General features: G+C 41.8%; 2 protein-coding genes across 2 annotated transcripts; both read left to right on the top strand.

Moving 5' to 3' along the window:
* The first annotated feature begins 4,245 nt into the window (after positions 1 to 4,245).
* Positions 4,246 to 7,325, top strand: LOC131239534 (pentatricopeptide repeat-containing protein At4g16835, mitochondrial-like). Its single transcript, XM_058237286.1, has one exon. The coding sequence runs from the start codon at positions 4,490 to 4,492 to the stop codon at positions 6,494 to 6,496; it is 2,007 nt and encodes a 668-aa protein (XP_058093269.1). The 5' UTR covers positions 4,246 to 4,489; the 3' UTR covers positions 6,497 to 7,325.
* A 664-nt stretch (positions 7,326 to 7,989) lies between these two features.
* Positions 7,990 to 17,465, top strand: LOC131239526 (glutamate receptor 3.4-like). The gene is made up of 5 exons (XM_058237272.1): positions 7,990 to 10,433; positions 10,721 to 10,998; positions 14,639 to 14,670; positions 15,215 to 15,624; positions 16,699 to 17,465. Exons 1-5 carry the CDS (start codon positions 9,099 to 9,101, stop codon positions 17,107 to 17,109), a joined length of 2,466 nt encoding a protein of 821 aa, XP_058093255.1. The 5' UTR covers positions 7,990 to 9,098; the 3' UTR covers positions 17,110 to 17,465.
* Positions 17,466 to 18,091: the final 626 nt, after the last annotated feature.

The raw sequence follows: 18,091 nt of genomic DNA, 5'->3' as shown, positions 1-18,091 counted from the left end.
ACGCAAGTTACTCTAGCAGTTTGACTCCTCTACATTGGGCCGTATCATCTTTGGTCATTGAATTCCCAACTACAAGTGATTTAGATCACTTCTTGTAGTCTAAGTCTCTTCTACACATGAATTCTAAGCTAGCATTTAGTGTTCGGATTAGCCAAATGGCTTGGTCGTAGGGTCCTTTAATGTCACTAGGTCGATTACTCCCTCCTAGGTCAGAATGGCCTTGTGATAGACCCACGATCAATTCCCTTCACTTCATGGTCAATTCCCTTCATTTCACGGTCAATTCCATGCATTTCACGGTCAATCCCGACGATTCCCCTTCTCTTCACGGTCAATTCCCTTCACTTCACAGTCAATTCCGTCCATTTCATGGTCAATTCCCTTCATTTCACAATCAATTCCATGCATTTCACGATCAATTCCAATGATTCTTCTTGCTTCACGGTCATTTCCATTCATTTCACGGTCAATTCCCTTCACTTCACGGTCATTCCTATGTATTTCACAGTCAATTCCCTTCACTTCACAGTCATTTCCATGTATTTCACGGTCAATTCCGGTGATTCCACTTCACTTCACAGTCATTTCCATTCATTTCACGGACAATTCCCTTCAATTCACGGTCATTTCCATGCATTTCATGGTCAATTCCCTTCACTTCACGGTCAATTCCATGCATTTCATGGTCAATTCCGGCGATTTCGCTTCGCTTCACTTCACGGTCAATTCTATGTATTTCATGGTTAACTCCTTTCATTTCATGGTCAATTGCATGCATTTCACGGTCAATTCCGACGATTTCCCTTCACTTCACGGTCATTTTCATTCATTTCATGGTCAATTCGCTTCACTTCACGGTCATTTCCATGCATTTCACGGTCTTTTCGGCAATTCCGTTTCATTTTACAGTCATTTCCATGCATTTCATGGTCTATTCGCTTTACTTCACAGTCATTTCCATGCATTTCACGGTCAATTTTGGTGATTCCTTTTCATTTTACGATCATTTTCATGCATTTAACGGTCAATTCCCTTCACTTCACGGTCATTTCCATGCATTTCACGGTCAATTTGCTTCCCTTCACGGCCATTTCCATGCATTTCATGGTCATTTCCGGCAATTCCATTTCACTTCACGGTCATTTCCATGCATTTCACGGTCATTTCCCTTCACTTCACGGTCATTTCCATGCATTTCACGGTCAATTCGCTTCACTTCACGGTCATGAAGTCGACTATATGGTAGCTGGGCCTACTGTGATGTATGTGGCATCAAACAGTGCCATTAATACAAAATTTTCGAGTGGGCTTGAACAAGGTACATCGCTAGATTTAAAGTATGAGTATTGAGTTCTTTCAAAGCCTTCATTTAGATACTTGCATTGCATACAAACGATTGTAGGAGAAAAGTCATGTGGAAGCTACTCAAAGAAATTGTAGGACTAACTCAAGATGGTGCACGATCTCCAGTAGATGGTGCACCGCATCTCCATATAAACTGTCAAATCCGAGTGTGTTGAGTCTTGCGTTAACAATTCGAGAGTAAAAAAACTGTACATCATTCGCATTGGCTCGAGGATTACCTTAAAAAATAGGTCCCCAACCACCGTGCACGAGTCGATCTAGCACATTGTTTTTGGCAAATAGTCAGTCCCTCACCATGACTTCGAAAACCACTTCCCAATCGTGATATCGACCTGCATCCAATGGCCGTGCATTCTGATCGTGAAGTGAAGGGAATTGACCGTAAAATGCATGGAAATGACTGTGAAATGAAATGGAATTGCTGAAAATGACCATGAAATGCATGGGAATGACAGTGAAGTGAAGCGAATTGACCGTGAAATGCATGGAAATGACCGTGAAGTGAAAGGAATTGACTGTGAACTGCATGGAAATGATCGTGAAATGAAACGGAATGGCCGAAAATGACTGTGAAATGCATGAAAATGACTGTAAAGTGAAGGGAATTGACCATGAAATGTATGGAAATGACCATGAAATGAAACCGAATCGCCGGAAATGACCGTGAAGTGCATGGAAATGACCGTGGAGTGAAGCGAATTGACCGTGAAATGCATGGAAATGATCGTGAACTGAAGGAAAATGACCGTGAAATGAAATGGAATTGCCGAAAATGACCGCGAAATGCATGGAAATGGCCATGAAGGGAAGCAAATTGACCGTGAAATGCATGGAAATGACCGTAAAGTGAAGGGAATTGACAGTGAAATGAAACGGAATTGCCAGAATTGACCGTGAAATGCATGGAAATGACCATGAAGTGAAGCGAATTGACCATGAAATGCATGGAAATGACCGTGAAATGAAACGGATTTGCCGATAATGACCGTGAAATGCATGGAAATGACTGTTCTTCCTTCTCCCTCATTAGCATTTCCCTCTCTTTCTTCAAAATCTCCCTCTCATTAAACTCTTCCTTCTCTAACCTCAAGGCTTCTTTCAGTTTTAGCATTAGTTCAACCTCCTCGAGTACTACTTCTCTCTCTTTTAGCGTGCGTTCGAGAAGCTTCAACTCTTCCCTGTCTCTCTCCAACTGAAGCCTCTGCGCCTTTAGCTCCTCCCTATCCTCCCTCGACTCCTGAGTCAATTGTAATCCCGCTCCCTCTCCCTCTCCCTCATCAGTACTTTCTTCCTCTCCCCCTTCTTCTCCCTCTCCCTGTCCTGATCTCTCTTCCATATCTTCATCATTTCCATCTTTTGTGCCCTACAAAATGAAGCAATGTATGTATCAATTATGTAACATGTCAAATTAAATATAAAATATCAACATAAAAGAAGACGTTTCTGACATCTTACGTCAAATCTATTACGGACCAAACGAATGGCCTCCGTCTCCAGCTCCTCAGTGGTAAGCTCTAAGATAAGAACAGTCTCAGTCTGCAAGAGAACATCTTCATTTTCATGCTACAGAAAAACCACACACACACACATATATTGAGGAATTGACCGTGAAGTGAAGAGGAATCGCCGGAATTGACCGTGCAATGCATGGAATTGACTATGAAATGAAGGGAGTTGACCGTGAAATACATAGAATTGACCGTGAAGTGAAGGGAATTGACCCTGAAATGCATGGAATTGATCGTGAAATGAAGGGAATTGACCATGAAATACATAGAATTGACCATAAAGTGAAGTGGAATAGTCGGAATTGACTGTGAAACACATGGAAATGACCATGAAGTGAAGGGAATTGACCATGAAATGCATGGAATTGACCATGAAATATATACAATTGACCGTGAAGTGAAGTGGAATCGCCAGAATTGACCGTGAAATGCATGGAAATGACCATGAAGTGAAGGGAATTGATCGTGAAATGCATGGAATTGACCGTGAAGTGAAGGGAATTGACCGTGAAATACAAGGAATTGACCGTGAAGTGAAGCGGAATCGCCAGGATTGACCGTGAAATGCATGGAATTGATCGTGAAGTAAATAAAATGAATGAAATTGACGCGAACTGATTGAAATTGACTGCGAAGTAAATGAAATGGATTTTCGACCATCGACTTGATGGAATCTTGAAAAATAAACAGGTTGGTTGGCTAAAGTAGCTTCTCCTACCCCTAAATCATATAGGGTACATCAAGTAACTAATTTTGGTTTAAAAGATATTCTTGTTAAATGAATAAAGAAAGAAATGCAAAAAAGAGAGAAATTTTTTTTATATGCTTATATATACAATTTATATAAATATATATTAGAGAAAAATGTAGGTAGAATAAAGTTATCCATGTAAAAAAAAAAGTGCACAGGTGGATGTGGGGCCCACCAAAATCATGAACATTGAGTGTGGGGCTCATTCGAAATTATGTGGGGCCCATGATGGAACCCACCTAATTTTTTTTAAAAAATCGGGTGGCACTGCCACACCCAGGCAACACTACCACACAGACGGAGGTTGGCGGCAGTACCGCTGATCTGGCGGTACTGCTGCCTAGATTAAAATTTTCTTTCATTGTCTACGGGTATAGCTACGGTTATAATCCGTAGCCAGAGGAAACCCAGCCATACCATTCCACTTGAAGGAAAAAGCAGGGGCATTTTCGACCTTTAGCAAGTCGTCCGTACAGATGGGGCCTATTCTGGTCAGGTAAAAGGGGGTGGGCTTAAGCGGGTAAATGGTCCATAAATGGGTCGTATAGTGGTAAATTTCTCATGGAAAATAAACATGGTGGTGTTCCCTCCTAAGTTTTCAACCGTACGCGTTTAATCCCCACTGTTTCGCGTGGTGTGCTCTTTTTGGGTCTTGGATCTGCCTATTTTTGGGTTCTTGCCTTTAAATAAGCTGAAAAAAAAAGAAGAAAGATGGACGGCCTGGAGAAAACCCTTACAACACGGTGGGGCCTAAAGAGCTTTTCCACCGGCTAACTCCGCCAACGAACCTCATACACAAGTTCTAAAGTCAAGACTCCATCAAATCTCAATCGGAGGAAACCGGATTCGAGAGAGACCATGGCCAATGTCTCTTAGAAGCCTTACGTTTGAATTACTAAAACCTCTCTCAATCCCAAAAATCCTTCTCTCTGAAAACGCATTCCAAAACTGTGATGCCTTCCAACACCACAACATACAGACACAGCAACTCCGAAATCACACATCTGCCCCGCCTCCCAAAATCCTCGTTTTTCCCGCCAATAACGTGACAACAGCAGCTGCAGGCGCTCTGGTCACCGACGTCATTTCTCTAAACAAGACTATTCGTTTTCATCTCAGAAATGGGGATTTGGATTCTGCACGCCAAGTGTTCGAGAAAATGCCTGTGAAGACGAATTTCTCTTGGAATTTGATCTTGACTGGGTACTCTAGGCCCGGGAAGCTGGAAGAAGCGCTGCAACTGTTTGAAAGAATTCTTCAACCAGATGTCTACTCCTTTAATATCATGTTGGCCTGTTACTTTCAGAACTCCGAGGTTGTAAGTGCTCGTTATCTGTTCGATAGAATGCCCGTAAGAGATTCGGCATCTTGGAATACGATGATATCCGGCCTCTGTCAGAATGGAAAGATGCTGGAGGCTCAGGAGGTCTTTTCGGCCATGCCACAGAAAAATGATGTTGCTTGGAGTGCTATGATTTCGGGGCATGTCCAAAGTGGCGATTTGGGTTTAGCAGTGGGTTTGTTCCATCAAGCACCGATCTCAGAAAAGGGGGTGTTTTCATGGACAGCAATGATCACGGGATTCATGAGCTTTGGCAAAGTTGAATCAGCGCGGGAACTGTTTGATGAAATGCCTGAGAGGAACTTGGTGACATGGAATTCCATGGTGGCAGGTTATGTCAAGAATTGCCGAGCAGAGGATGCGCTGAAACTTTTTAGGATGATGTTGGAAATGGGCATGAGGCCCAACCAGTCGACCTTTAGCAGCGCTTTGTTGGGTTGTAGTGATTTGTCCGCTTTAGAATTGGGGAAGCAGATTCATCAGTTTATCAGCAAATTGCCATTGCATCTTGATACCACATGTGGGACTTCACTGCTGAGCATGTATTGCAAATGCGGAGATTTGGATGATGCGCGCAAGTTGTTCGATGAGATGCCCAGGAGAGATGTTGTCACGTGGAACGCAATGATTTCTGGCTATGCTCAACATGGCTTTGGAGAGAAAGCGATTCAATTGTTTGATGAGATGAGAAATGAGAGAAGGAAGCCAAATTGGATTACTTTTGTCGGGGTTTTATTAGCCTGTAATCATGCAGGATTAGTGGAACTTGGAATTAGGTATTTTGATTCTATGGAAAAGGATTACAAAGTTGAGGCTAGGCCAGATCACTTCACCTGTATGGTTGATCTGCTTGGTAGAGCTGGCTTGCTAGCCGAAGCGGTTGATTTGATCCATAAAATGCCTTTTGAGCCTCACTCGGCCATCTTCGGGACCCTTTTGGGTGCATGCAGAATCCACAAAAACTTAGAATTGGCTGAATTTGCAGCACATAAGCTGCTCAACTTGGATCCCTCGAGTGCAGCTGGTTATGTCCAACTAGCCAATGTTTATGCAGCAATGAACCGGTGGGACGATGTTGCGAGGGTCCGCCAGTCGATGAAAGAGAAGAAGGTTGTGAAAATGCCTGGGTACAGTTGGATCGAGGTGAAAAGCTTGGTTCATGAGTTCAGATCAGGAGATCGAATTCACCCCCAGTTGGCTTCTATTGAAAAGAAGTTACATGAGCTAGAAAAGAGCATGAAGGCTGCTGGATATGTGCCGGATCTCGATTGCGCATTGCATGATCTGGAGGAGGAACGGAAGGAGTTGATTCTATCAAGGCACAGCGAGAAGTTAGCTATTGCTTTTGGGTTGATCAGCACTCCTCCGGGGACTCAAATTCGGGTGTTTAAGAACCTTAGAGTCTGCAGAGATTGCCACAATGCTGCCAAGTTCATCTCTGCAATTGAAGGAAGAGAAATAATCGTTAGGGATACCACTCGGTTTCATCATTTCAGTAATGGAAAGTGCTCTTGCGGGGACTACTGGTGATCGATCCACACCAAAAACTGCAGTTCTCATAAGCAGTGTGGCTGGTTTTCCTGACTGGAAAGCAAAAGAGCTGGTTTTAGAGAGTTTTCATTCACTGCCCTTGTTCGCTTGCGAGCTCTGGAACTGCTTTTTGTGACCATTTGGAATTGAGTGGCTGTCAGTCGAGGGAAAGTGGAAGAGATTCATGAAAGCTGGGCCAGTGAAACTTTCAAATTCATGAGAGAATTTTTCGTGGAAGCTCCGACCTCTTGTAGGGAGCTATGGCTTGATAGGAAGGGGCAGATATTTGAAGACGAAACCTTCATGGTTGCGGAAGGTTGCTGAGAAAATCAAGATGGATATGGTTTTATGCTCTAGTTAAAAGGGGTGCTTTCCAATGGTACTGGTGGCACTGGGCTGATTTGGGGCCTGCACGATGTGGGGTGGTAGATGTTACCTTCAGGTCATAAAATTCTGGCTGATCCATGAGTCAGGTGGGCCCCACCACAGGGAACTAGTTGAAGAGGAGACGCCCACCATTGATTTACATGGGGTCCAACTTTGTTGTTTATATGGAATTCAGGCCATTTTCTTTTTCACCATAGGAGAAACGGTATGGATGGTCCCAACGGGACTCGGATTCGGTAGTGACCCCCTCCAGTCCCGTTGGTGCTGGAAAAGATCTGTGGCCCCACCATGATTTATATGTTTTAATCACACTGTCCATCCATTTAGCCTAGTCATTTTAGGGTATGAGCCCAAAATTGAAGCAGATGCAAATCTGAGCCCAAAATGATTTACTTCCTTTTTCATAATTGTCAATGATAAGAAAATCAGATCCTTTCATGCCTGCAACGGAAGTTTCACTTTTGTATCTATTCTCCCTAAAGGTGGTCCTGCAAGAAATAGATAGCTGCAGTTTAAAATGCATCTAGGGTGCGTTTGGAAGTCTCCCAAAGGCCCCAAATGCATATCAAACCATATCCCACAATAGTACAGGAATATGGTATTCTAGGATGCTACTTTTGGGTGTTACAGAATGCAAAATATAGGTAATTCGATGGGATTTTGCTGATATCACCTTCCATGGAACTTCTAGTGTGACTGAGAGTCCGGCTGCTACGGGTTGTTTGCTATCTATGTAGAAATCCAATTGCTGGGATACTAGATCTGAATGCTGTCCCTATAGCTTTTGCTTTAAGCCTGTGAATCTTGTATTCTATGACATCATGTTTATGCATTGAAATCTATGAAATGAGCTTAATGGGAACATCTTCCCATACTTTGGATGGTTACAAAATCTTAGAGAAATGATGTCTGCTTTTTGAGGGTACAAACTTAACACTCTCTTAAGTTATATATGGTAATGTTCATGTTGATTTTTTGTCTGATTGTCTTTGGCTGCCTTTGGATGCAGCATCTAATTGGATTGGAATAATTTGTCTGGGATGCGTTTGTTTGTACCAAGTATCATGAAATTTCATGATATTTGGTGCGTATGATATTTGGTGCAACCAAACGCACCCTCAACTGGGCGGAAAATAACCAGATTGCAATTACCATGATTGGTATTCACATTAGCAGACTTATCACCACATTGCAGTTATGTTAGTTCCAAATTGGGCTTGAAAGGAATGTAGCTGCAAATGAAGGCTACTTGTAATGACTTATGGCCTGTTTGGCTACCATCAAAGTTGTGTTTTGATAGAACTTTTTGAAGACATCTGTCCTACCAAGGGTGTTTGAACAGGCTTGTATGAATGTACTATTTTGTTGTATTGTTTGTTGTTTGTCAAACACTTGGGTCTGGATAAGCATATGTGGTTTGTCTACATCAGTTACATTGGTGCATGGGGACATGGGGGCCCTTTTATGTTAATGATGGCAAATGTGGCACATGTGGATTACTTGAAGATTCATCATAGCACATGTCAATCTCATGAACATGCATCATGGTACATGTGGCACATGTGGACATGTAGGGAGCTTGAAGGTTGAATGTGGCATAAGTGGGGCGGTTGAGGACAAGCAGTCTCACTTATGGCACATTCACGTGTGGCTTACATGGCAAATGTGGCACATTTGCCATGCATGTGTACAAAAGATCACTACTCCTTCATGTATCATATGGAAAATGTGATAAAACCAATTTTGTGTTTGGACTGCCCAATCCACAATAACGGATAATTTTTTGGACAACCTTATCTTTAATTTTATTGAAATTAGTGTCATGTCTGAATAATTGTAGTTGACAAACCATGGACATATGCCTTCTCCGGACAAAGCTGTCCGAATGGAACTTTTTCAGTAACCAAATAACCCGAAGGAAGGTAATTTTTGTAATTCAAAGTGATAGTCCATCCAAACACGTCAGTTGTGTAAAAATTTATCTAACACTCATATCCTTATAGAGGAGGTTACATCCTCTACTCCAGTGTTTCAGTCAGTCAAGGATGGTGTCTTGTGCAGCTGAGAACAGCAGCTCTTGTAAAATAAAGAATTCATTGTACTTTTCTTGATTTCTTAACGCTGCAGCAGTTATTGTTTCATTTGTATATGGAATTTTCATTATTTTTGTTGGTTGCGTGTTTACATCAGACCACCATGCGTAGTTTTGCAGCTGATGGAGAAAGAAGTCGTCGCCATCCTTGGCCCACAGTCCTCCGGGATAGCACATGTCATCTCTCACGTTGTCGATGAACTTCAGGTCCCACTACTGTCATTTGCAGCAACTGACCCGATACTTGCTGCACTACAATACCCGTATTTCCTCCGCACCAAGCAAAGTGACTACTTCCAAATGAATGCGGTTGCCGACATGGTTGAGTTCTACGGATGGAGGGAGGTAATTGCCATTTTCGTGGACGATGATAACGGGAGAAGTGGGATTACTGCATTGGGTGACGCCCTTGCAAGGAAACGGTCGAAGATATCATACAAAGCGGCGTTCCCACCTGGAGCGAGTGAAACACTTATCAACGACTTGTTGGTCGGAGTAAATCTGATGGAGTCTTGGGTTTATGTTATTCATGTAAATCCCGACACGGGTATTAACATTTTCTCCATCGCAAAATATCTTGGCATGATGTCCAACGGGTATGCGTGGATAGCAACAGATTGGCTCACTACCGCTTTGGATTCGATCGAACCAGTTGATCCCAAAAAAATGAATCTTCTACAAGGGGTCGTCACTCTTCGCCATCATACACCTGATTCCAATCTCAAACGGAAGCTTGTATCTAGGTGGAATGGTTTAGTTAGGAAGGGGAATGCTAAGTTGGGCTTGAATGCTTACGGGCTCTATGCATATGACTCTGTTTGGATAGTTGCTCATGCCGTCAATGAATTTTTGAATGAAGGAGGAACCGTTTCCTTTTCAAGAGATTCAAGGTTGCGGGATGAGAATGGAAGTACGCTGCACTTAGTAGTACTCCGTGCATTTGATGGAGGCCAGAAATTACTCCAGAAAGTGTTGCAGATGAACTTCACAGGTCTAACTGGCCAAATTCGCTTCGATTCTGAAAAGACTCTGGTTCGTCCTGCATATGAGATTCTCAATATTGGTGGGACCTGGATTTGGAGAGTCGGGTATTGGTCTAATTATTCGCATTTATTGGTCGTTGCTCCAGAAGTTCTATATAAAAAGCCGCCAAACGCATCCACTGCTAGTCAACGGCTTCTCAGTGTCATCTGGCCTGGTGAAACCCCAACTACACCACTTGGGTGGGTGTTCCCGAACAATGGGAAGCCGCTGAGAATCGCTGTTTCCAACCGTGCAATATACAAGGAATTCGTGACAAAGGATAGTGGCCCAGATGGGGTGAAAGGTTTTTGTGTCGACGTGTTCAAAGCTGCCAGAAACTTGTTGCAATATCATGTCCCGCACCAATTTATATTGTTCGGAGATGGTGAAGAAAATCCCAACTACAATGATCTTGTGAGTAGGGTCGCTGACAATGTGAGTACACCGCCATTGTAGATTTCCTCTATTGCTTGATCAGCATGGTATCCTTGGAGTTTAATGGTGCGTTTGGATGCGCTATTGAATTGGATTGCAATGATTGTTCAACAGGGAGAAAATGAACAAATAAAAAATGCAAACATTTGTCTTCATATGAATACAAAGAGAGACAGTTGCAATTTGATCACTTACACACCGTTAAATTGTCTCAATTCAATTCAATAGTGCATCCGAGTAGCATAACTTCCTCTAACCATCTCATATAAGCACTTTCTCTTGCTCAGAAATATGATGCAGCCGTTGGGGACATATCCATCATCACGAACAGGACAAGGATTGTGGATTTTATACAACCTTACATTGAATCAGGCCTTGTTGTTGTTGCTACTGTCAAAAAGATCGACTCAAATGCACGGGCTTTCCTGAAGCCCTTCTCCCTAGAAATGTGGTTAGTAACATTTGCTTTCTTTCTCTTCATGGGAGCAGTTGTTTGGATTCGGGAGCATCGGATTAACAGTGATTTCCGTGGACCTCTAAGCCAACAGCTTGTAACGATTTTCTGGTTAGTATCTCCTAATGTTTGAGAAATCTCTTGTTAGAAGAAAGCATATTCTTATTGCTAGATGGGTTACATTTATACTTTTCCCAAATAGAGAATCTATAATCGTTTTTCATTGGTTTTATGAATTTAGTTAATTTTATACATTTTCTTTTATGTTTTTGGCAATAATACATGTAGAGGCGGGCAGGATCCGACCTGACTCGATTGAAGTGGTCGGATCCAATCCGACTCGAACCAAAAGCCAGGGTCGGGTCAAATCGAGTAGACCCACTCAGATCCGATGCCAAACCGAGTCGAGTTCGAGTCATGTAGCAACTCTATCCGATCCAAACCGAAATCGGGTAGTATAAAGTCAAATTTTACTTTAAAAAAAAAAAAAAAAAAAAAACCTTTACCCTTCTTCTACCCGAAGCCTAACCCTACTCGAGTCGGCGCCACCATATGAACCTATGCGGCACCGCTGCCCAAGCCGACTTCCTCTCCTTCCCTCCTTTTCTCTCCTCCTTTCACTCCTGATTTACCTCCTCTTCTTCTTTCTCTCTCCCTCTCTCCCGATTTTCCTTCTGTTTCTTTCCTAGCACCAGAGTCTCCGGCTCGGCTTGACTTAGCCCAATCCGAATCGACCGGACAGACTCAACTTGATCCGACTTGGTTTCCCTGACCGAGTCGGACTCGGTTTGGGTCAGAAAGTAAGGAATCGGTTCGGATTGAGTCAACCCTGCTGGACTTGATCTTGAATCGGATCGAGTTCGGGTCAGGTACTTGCAAAAACCGAATTGAGTCGAGTTGAACCTAATCTGGTCCGACTCGACTTGATGCCCACCTCTAAATACATGTTTGGGGGGCATACAGCGTATCTAGTTACTACAACTGTCTCTCTAGTTAATGTAGTAGTAGACCCTCTCAGTGTTCGAAATATCGGTATCGCGTTATGTATCGCATTCTTGGGATATGGATACGTATCGGTTATCGCATGGGTTATATCGGTTATATCATGTAATGTATCGTTGTTGTTGGAAATATGGGGAAACATTGGGAAATTAGTTGAAGTTTTTAATGAAACTTCAGTGATTGTTGAAAAAGACATCAATACACACTTATAAATCAAAACATTACAAAAAACGAGTACACATAATAGGTTTTCTTTGTATGGGGTCTTAATCTATGCGTTGTTTAACTGAATTTATGCAAGTATATTCAATGTCTATTCATATAATTAATAAATGTAAGAAGACGTGTGGAAACACAAGCAATACATTCAAAAGCAAAAGAAGAATCACTGGATTAGTTTACATACATGTTTAATTTTATGTTTGGATACAAAGATTGCAAACAATTTGTGAGAAATTGGGAAATTTTGATTTTTTTTTTCTTCAATTTTTCGCAACTCGGCCCATCTCCTCCAAATCGCAAAATCGAAGCTCCCAATCTATGATTTGTCATGCAAAACATGAAAAATCATGGATTTGTATCAATTTAACACTAATTTAACATGATTTACAGAAAATAAAAGGATCGAAATTTGAAAATGCTCACCAGATCGAACGTGTGGGATATATCACACTACATGTGCATTTCGTATCGCACAGGTGGGATACAAGATATATCGTGGGATATATTGGCCGATATCGTCGATATTTGAAACACTGGGCCCTCTAGGCCTCTTTGAGATAGCCATTTATATTGAGTTCGACTGTTTATCCCATTTGTTTACCAAAATAAGAACCTTCTTCAATTCAATCACAATGGAATTGGTTTTAAGATTGGTTTCATCCCATGGCCATCCTCTAACGAATCCACGACCCATCAAGTCACCAGCCTCATCTAACAACTCCGTTCATATTCCATAGTCCATCTCTTATTAGTGAGCATTTCTAATTGTAGTTTATCTTATATGGCATTTTGACTACTTGATTACTCCTAATCTTAGGAGCCTCACTAGTATCGAAAGTAAAGTGACAAATGGTTCATTAATATCTTCCTAAAATGCATCAGGAAAATGGATTTGTTGCATTAAGTCTTTCCATGTTGTGGGAAATGGTTCTCTCTTATCTCTTGTATCACTGCAATGGATCGATGACCCATCAAATCAACAAATGAGCCATGTGTCACACAGGTGCGAGATCCAAGTCGGCCATCATGTGGGTCGCTGAGTAGATGCCCTGGACGAAGATAAGGCCTGTACACTCATCATGTGCTACCAATGTTAGATACAAAATGGACAATTTAGGGGGGGAAATGGCCAAGTTTTATCAGCTATCCGTTTGTTTCATAAACTGTAGGCCACCTGATGAGTGGACCAGGTCTGATTTTTTGGGCGAGGCCATTTGTGATGTGGGACACACCTGAGGGCAGCTTGGATTGCCATACATTTTTCTAATCTTGGCCAAGTCATTTGGATCTCTCAAGGCCCTTGCAGATGGGCTTACCATGTATGTGGCTAGAATTTATGATCTATTTCTTTTTTGAAACTGTAACTTTTTTTTTAATCTCTTCCCTCCAATTTAAGGGCCTCTTATCTGCATTGATATATTTATCTTTTTAAATACAGTTTTATCATTCTTTGTGTTATTGGATTTGTTTCACATTTACGGCAATCCTTTAGGCTGTGTTTGGATGCACTATTGGATTAAATTGCAATTATGAGTTCAATAGTAGAAAATTAGGAATGGGTAGTACTTCTGTATACACAGACAGATTAGTGTCCAAACTGCAATTGCATTACTTCCAAGTTGGACTTGAAAAGAATGCACTGGCAAATTGCAGGCAACTGCGCCATTTCAGTTTGGTGATTCCACCTGATAGAACTGAATTCTAACAATCCATTTCAGTTGTGCATCCAAATGCAGCCTTCACACTTCGGTGTTTATTAAGTCTGCATCTAACACTTCGTATCTTACCATTCGACTCTACTCCCTTAATTCTGAGTGTGTTTTGAATTTGAACTTTCCCAAGTGTTTCTCTTACTGGAGTTAGACACATTGATTCGAAATTAAAGAACCATTTCAAGTCTTTACAGTTTGTAGTTCAACCCAACTAATCCATTATGAGTTGATTATTATCTTATAAAGTATATGATCTTCCAGTTGAAGGTGAGACTTGGGTTGTATTTTTGTAAATTGAGCCCCGTGGTCTAGCAAGCCAATTAACCCATTGCTAGTTTTTGGGCCCACAGTGGATGGGTTGTGACCTGAAAATCTCCTCTATAAGAAAATTCTGACATTTCTATTCGTGGGTAGCGAAAAGGCGGTCAGGACAAGCAAAGACGGTAGCAGTCAACATTCAACTGAAAAATGGCCCAAGAATGGCAATCTGGGAGCTTTTTTGAGCATGGTCCCATCCAACCAATGTTGTTCAACTTGAAAGTATTGAGCTGTACCTGTCTTCCAAGCCCTTATTTTTATACATATCATCAATTAGTTCAATCTGGACCATTGATGTGAACCCTCGATGGATTGACAACACTCTAGAACAACGAATCATGGACCCCACTTTAACAAACTGAAAACCTTAGCGTACGGCACATACCTTTGGCTCAAGGATCATATGATACATCTCTTCTGCATACATCTTGATTCAGTTTTCTACTTTGATATTGAATATGAAAGCATTCAGACTAACCTTATTCCTCATCTTGCAGGTTTAGCTTCTCAACGGTGTTTTTCGCAGACAGTAAGTATATTCTATCGTTGTTATTAGTCCAGTGATTATGTTCCTTTTGGATAAAAAATAGTAACAAAATAAAATAAAATAAAAAACTATACAGTTCCCACTTATATATCCCATGCTGTGTTTGGTTGCATCAAATATCATGAAATTTCATGATATTTGGTGCAAATGAACTTTCATGATATACACCCTTAGCTATCTGTACACATGCGCGCGCATTTATGAGATCCAGGCTGATCATCTTTTGGCCATACCCTGGTTGGGGTGTGCAAAAAATGCTGTGGTGGATGAGTGTAGCCGCTGCTTGGATGACCAACATTTGATGGGCAAAAGATCTCATCATGGGCTGGTTACAATTGGCAGCTATGGTCATCTGATCAATGGATTTTAAGGAATGGCCCATCCATGTCAGGGCCCTATAGATGAACTGCCTGGATTGTGCACGTATGCTCAAAGATGATATGCAGAATCTCTTTCTACCAGAAGACGTTTGCTCACAGGATCTGAAATTCAAACTCTGACATCCTTTCATTTCAACCAAATGCAGGAGAGAACACCATGAGCACCCTCGGACGTGCGCTCCTACTGATGTGGCTGTTTGTAGTATTGATTATCAATTCAAGCTACACAGCTAGCTTAACGTCGATCCTCACAGTGCAGCAGCTTACATCGCGGGTTGAAGGAATTGACAGCTTGATCTTGAGCAACGAGCCTATTGGGATTCAAGGCGGGTCGTTTACCAAGAATTATCTGATCGAAGAGCTCAATGTCGCAGAGTCGAGGATTGTGACCTTAAAACGCCCAGAAGACTACGAAATTGCTCTTCTGCGTGGACCAAAAGGGGGCGGAGTCACTGCAATTGTCGATGAGCTTCCTTATATTGAGCTCTTCTTGTCCAACACCGACTGCAAGTTCAGGGTTGCTGGGCAGGAATTCACGAAAAGCGGATGGGGATTCGTAAGTTTTTCGCCTTCTCTTTTCATTTTTCTTGCAGTGCATAAATGAAGTGATACCCACATAAATAACTACAAAAGATTGAGTAATACACTGGACAATCTGGAATTGTAGTCCTTGAGTCGTCTGTGGTCATGGGCCCACTCCCTGTGATAGGATTCATCTGTCCTCTGACTCCATCATGGATGACCCACTGTGGACAAACACCCCATTGATTGAATGAATGCTCCGTCTTGTTGACTTGCAAACCAATGGTTGAAAGTTGAAACTGAAATAGCTAACAATCCAAATCCATCAAGGAAAGCTCTTTTATAGGGATGAACTTGGTTCTGCAACCTGCACATCATTGCCTTATGAACTTTTCATGATGGGGCCACCATGTGAACGATTTGGATTGCAGCGGTGGGGTCCTGCATTCTGGAGGGGGTAGGAGACTACTAATTTGGGTGAACAGGCAGACTACTAAACTGGTTCTCTTTGTTGATGAGTAATTTTCCCATCTCTTAATCAGTTCTAATAATGACAAGATGCATCCAAACACCATCAATCTCTTTTTATTGGATATCAGTAAAAATCGATCTTCTATAATTTCATTTTTATCTAGCATGATCAGTAATTTGATTAATTGATACTAAAATAACAAATAGAAATATATTATGGATTTAGTGATCTCAACGACAACTTATAATTTCCCATAGTAATTTGAGTATATTGCTGTGCTGATGTCTTCTATGGCGTGTTTGGATGATCAATTGAACTGAATTGCAATGACCCAAATAGCTAATTCAATGCAGAAGAAGCGACCAATGCTGAGGTGGCTCCATTTTTAATTCAGAATGATGGCCTAACCTCTAATTGCAATTCTGTGTTTTTCAAGTTGGACTTAAAATGGCTGTGAAATTCAAAATTTGGGAACTATTCGTTCATCGTGGGTGGAAATGGACTCGCCCCACTTTGTTCATTTGATTCATTTCCACTTGAATTGAATTATTGTGATTCAAACAATTGAACATCCAAACACGACCTTGGTTTGAAACTAGTTAGTTACAACTTACAAGCACTGTGTTATCTTGACAGGCCTTCCAAAGGGATTCTCCTCTAGCAGTGCACTTGTCGACAGCCATCCTCATCCTGTCTGAGAGTGGTGAACTCCAAAGGATGCATGATAAATGGCTTTCCCGCGATGGGTGTTCCACTCAAATGACCAATACAATCGATGTGAGCCGCTTGAGCCTCAAGAGCTTCTGGGGCCCCTTCCTCATATGTGGCATCACATGTTTCCTTGCACTTCTCGTGTTTTTCATAAGATTGTTCTGTCAGTTCAGGCAGAAAAAGAAACATCCGGAGAACCGTGAGAAAAGCCATCCTAAGGACGTACAACCTGTTCCACATCCTGGGGATGATGACGGACCCGTTCCACCTCTGGCTCAACCCATTTCCTATCCGGCTCTGACGAGAACGACTACAATTATCAGGGAGTTACTGTAATCTCATGGATGAGAAAGAACCTGAGGTGGACAAAAAGAAGAAGGAGAAGGGAAGCACTAGCTGTAACTAGTTTTGTAAAAATATCTTTGGTAGCAGTCCTTGTGGTCAAAGCTCAAGTGCCTGTCCTAGCCCTTTTGCTGAGTAGAGAGAGAGAGAGAGAGAGAGAGAGAGAGAGGCAGCAAGGAATGGAGGCATGCAATACTTCCTCGTACTACTGAAAGTGAAATTCCTTACAGTGTCTGTGTAGTTCTTAGGCAGCAAGAAATGCAATGCCCTTTAGTAGTGAAAGTGAGAATCCTCATAGAATGTTTGTACCACATTGTATTCTTCAAAGAATAGAAACTTTCCATTTATTATGTGAAGTGCTTGTTTATGGAGTTGGATGATCCTTAGAGGATGGAAGAGGTCATGTACAGTTACACATAGGGATGTGAATGGGTTCCCGATGGACCCGGCCCAATTTCAGTGGGTCTTGCTCCCCTTTTTTTAGACCCATGAAGAAAGCAGGTTGGGTTTGGGTCTCACCTTTCAACCCAGTTAAAAGTTAGGTCTAAACGGGTTTAGGTCAGGTCCATGTGATGGACCTGGTTAAAGTTGGCTTGAGATCAGGTTAAGTCAGGTTTCGGTCAAGTCTGGTTTTTTTTCATAGTATCATTATATATTTTTAATATATTCATATATAGAAAGATACTGAATTTATTCAAGCCACAAAGGTAAAAGAAAGGAAACAACAACAGAAAAGAAAAGAGCAAGAAAAATACAAATACAACTACAAACAGCTAAGGCGGCCACTCTCTAATACATTTGAGTAACCCTGCTGATCACCTTAAGATTAGAGCAGCTCCTATTCTTGAAACATCGATCATTCCTCTCAGCTCCTATTCTTGAAACAACAATCATTCCTTCCGAGGGAAAGCGTCTAGATGAGCGATACAAGAACAATCTTTTACCTAACTGATGTCCTTTTACATGGCATCCCCTA

This window comes from Magnolia sinica, chromosome 1, assembly GCF_029962835.1.
Source record: "Magnolia sinica isolate HGM2019 chromosome 1, MsV1, whole genome shotgun sequence".
NCBI classification, from domain to species: domain Eukaryota; kingdom Viridiplantae; phylum Streptophyta; class Magnoliopsida; order Magnoliales; family Magnoliaceae; genus Magnolia; species Magnolia sinica.
This window is presented reverse-complemented; position numbering and strand designations above follow the sequence as displayed.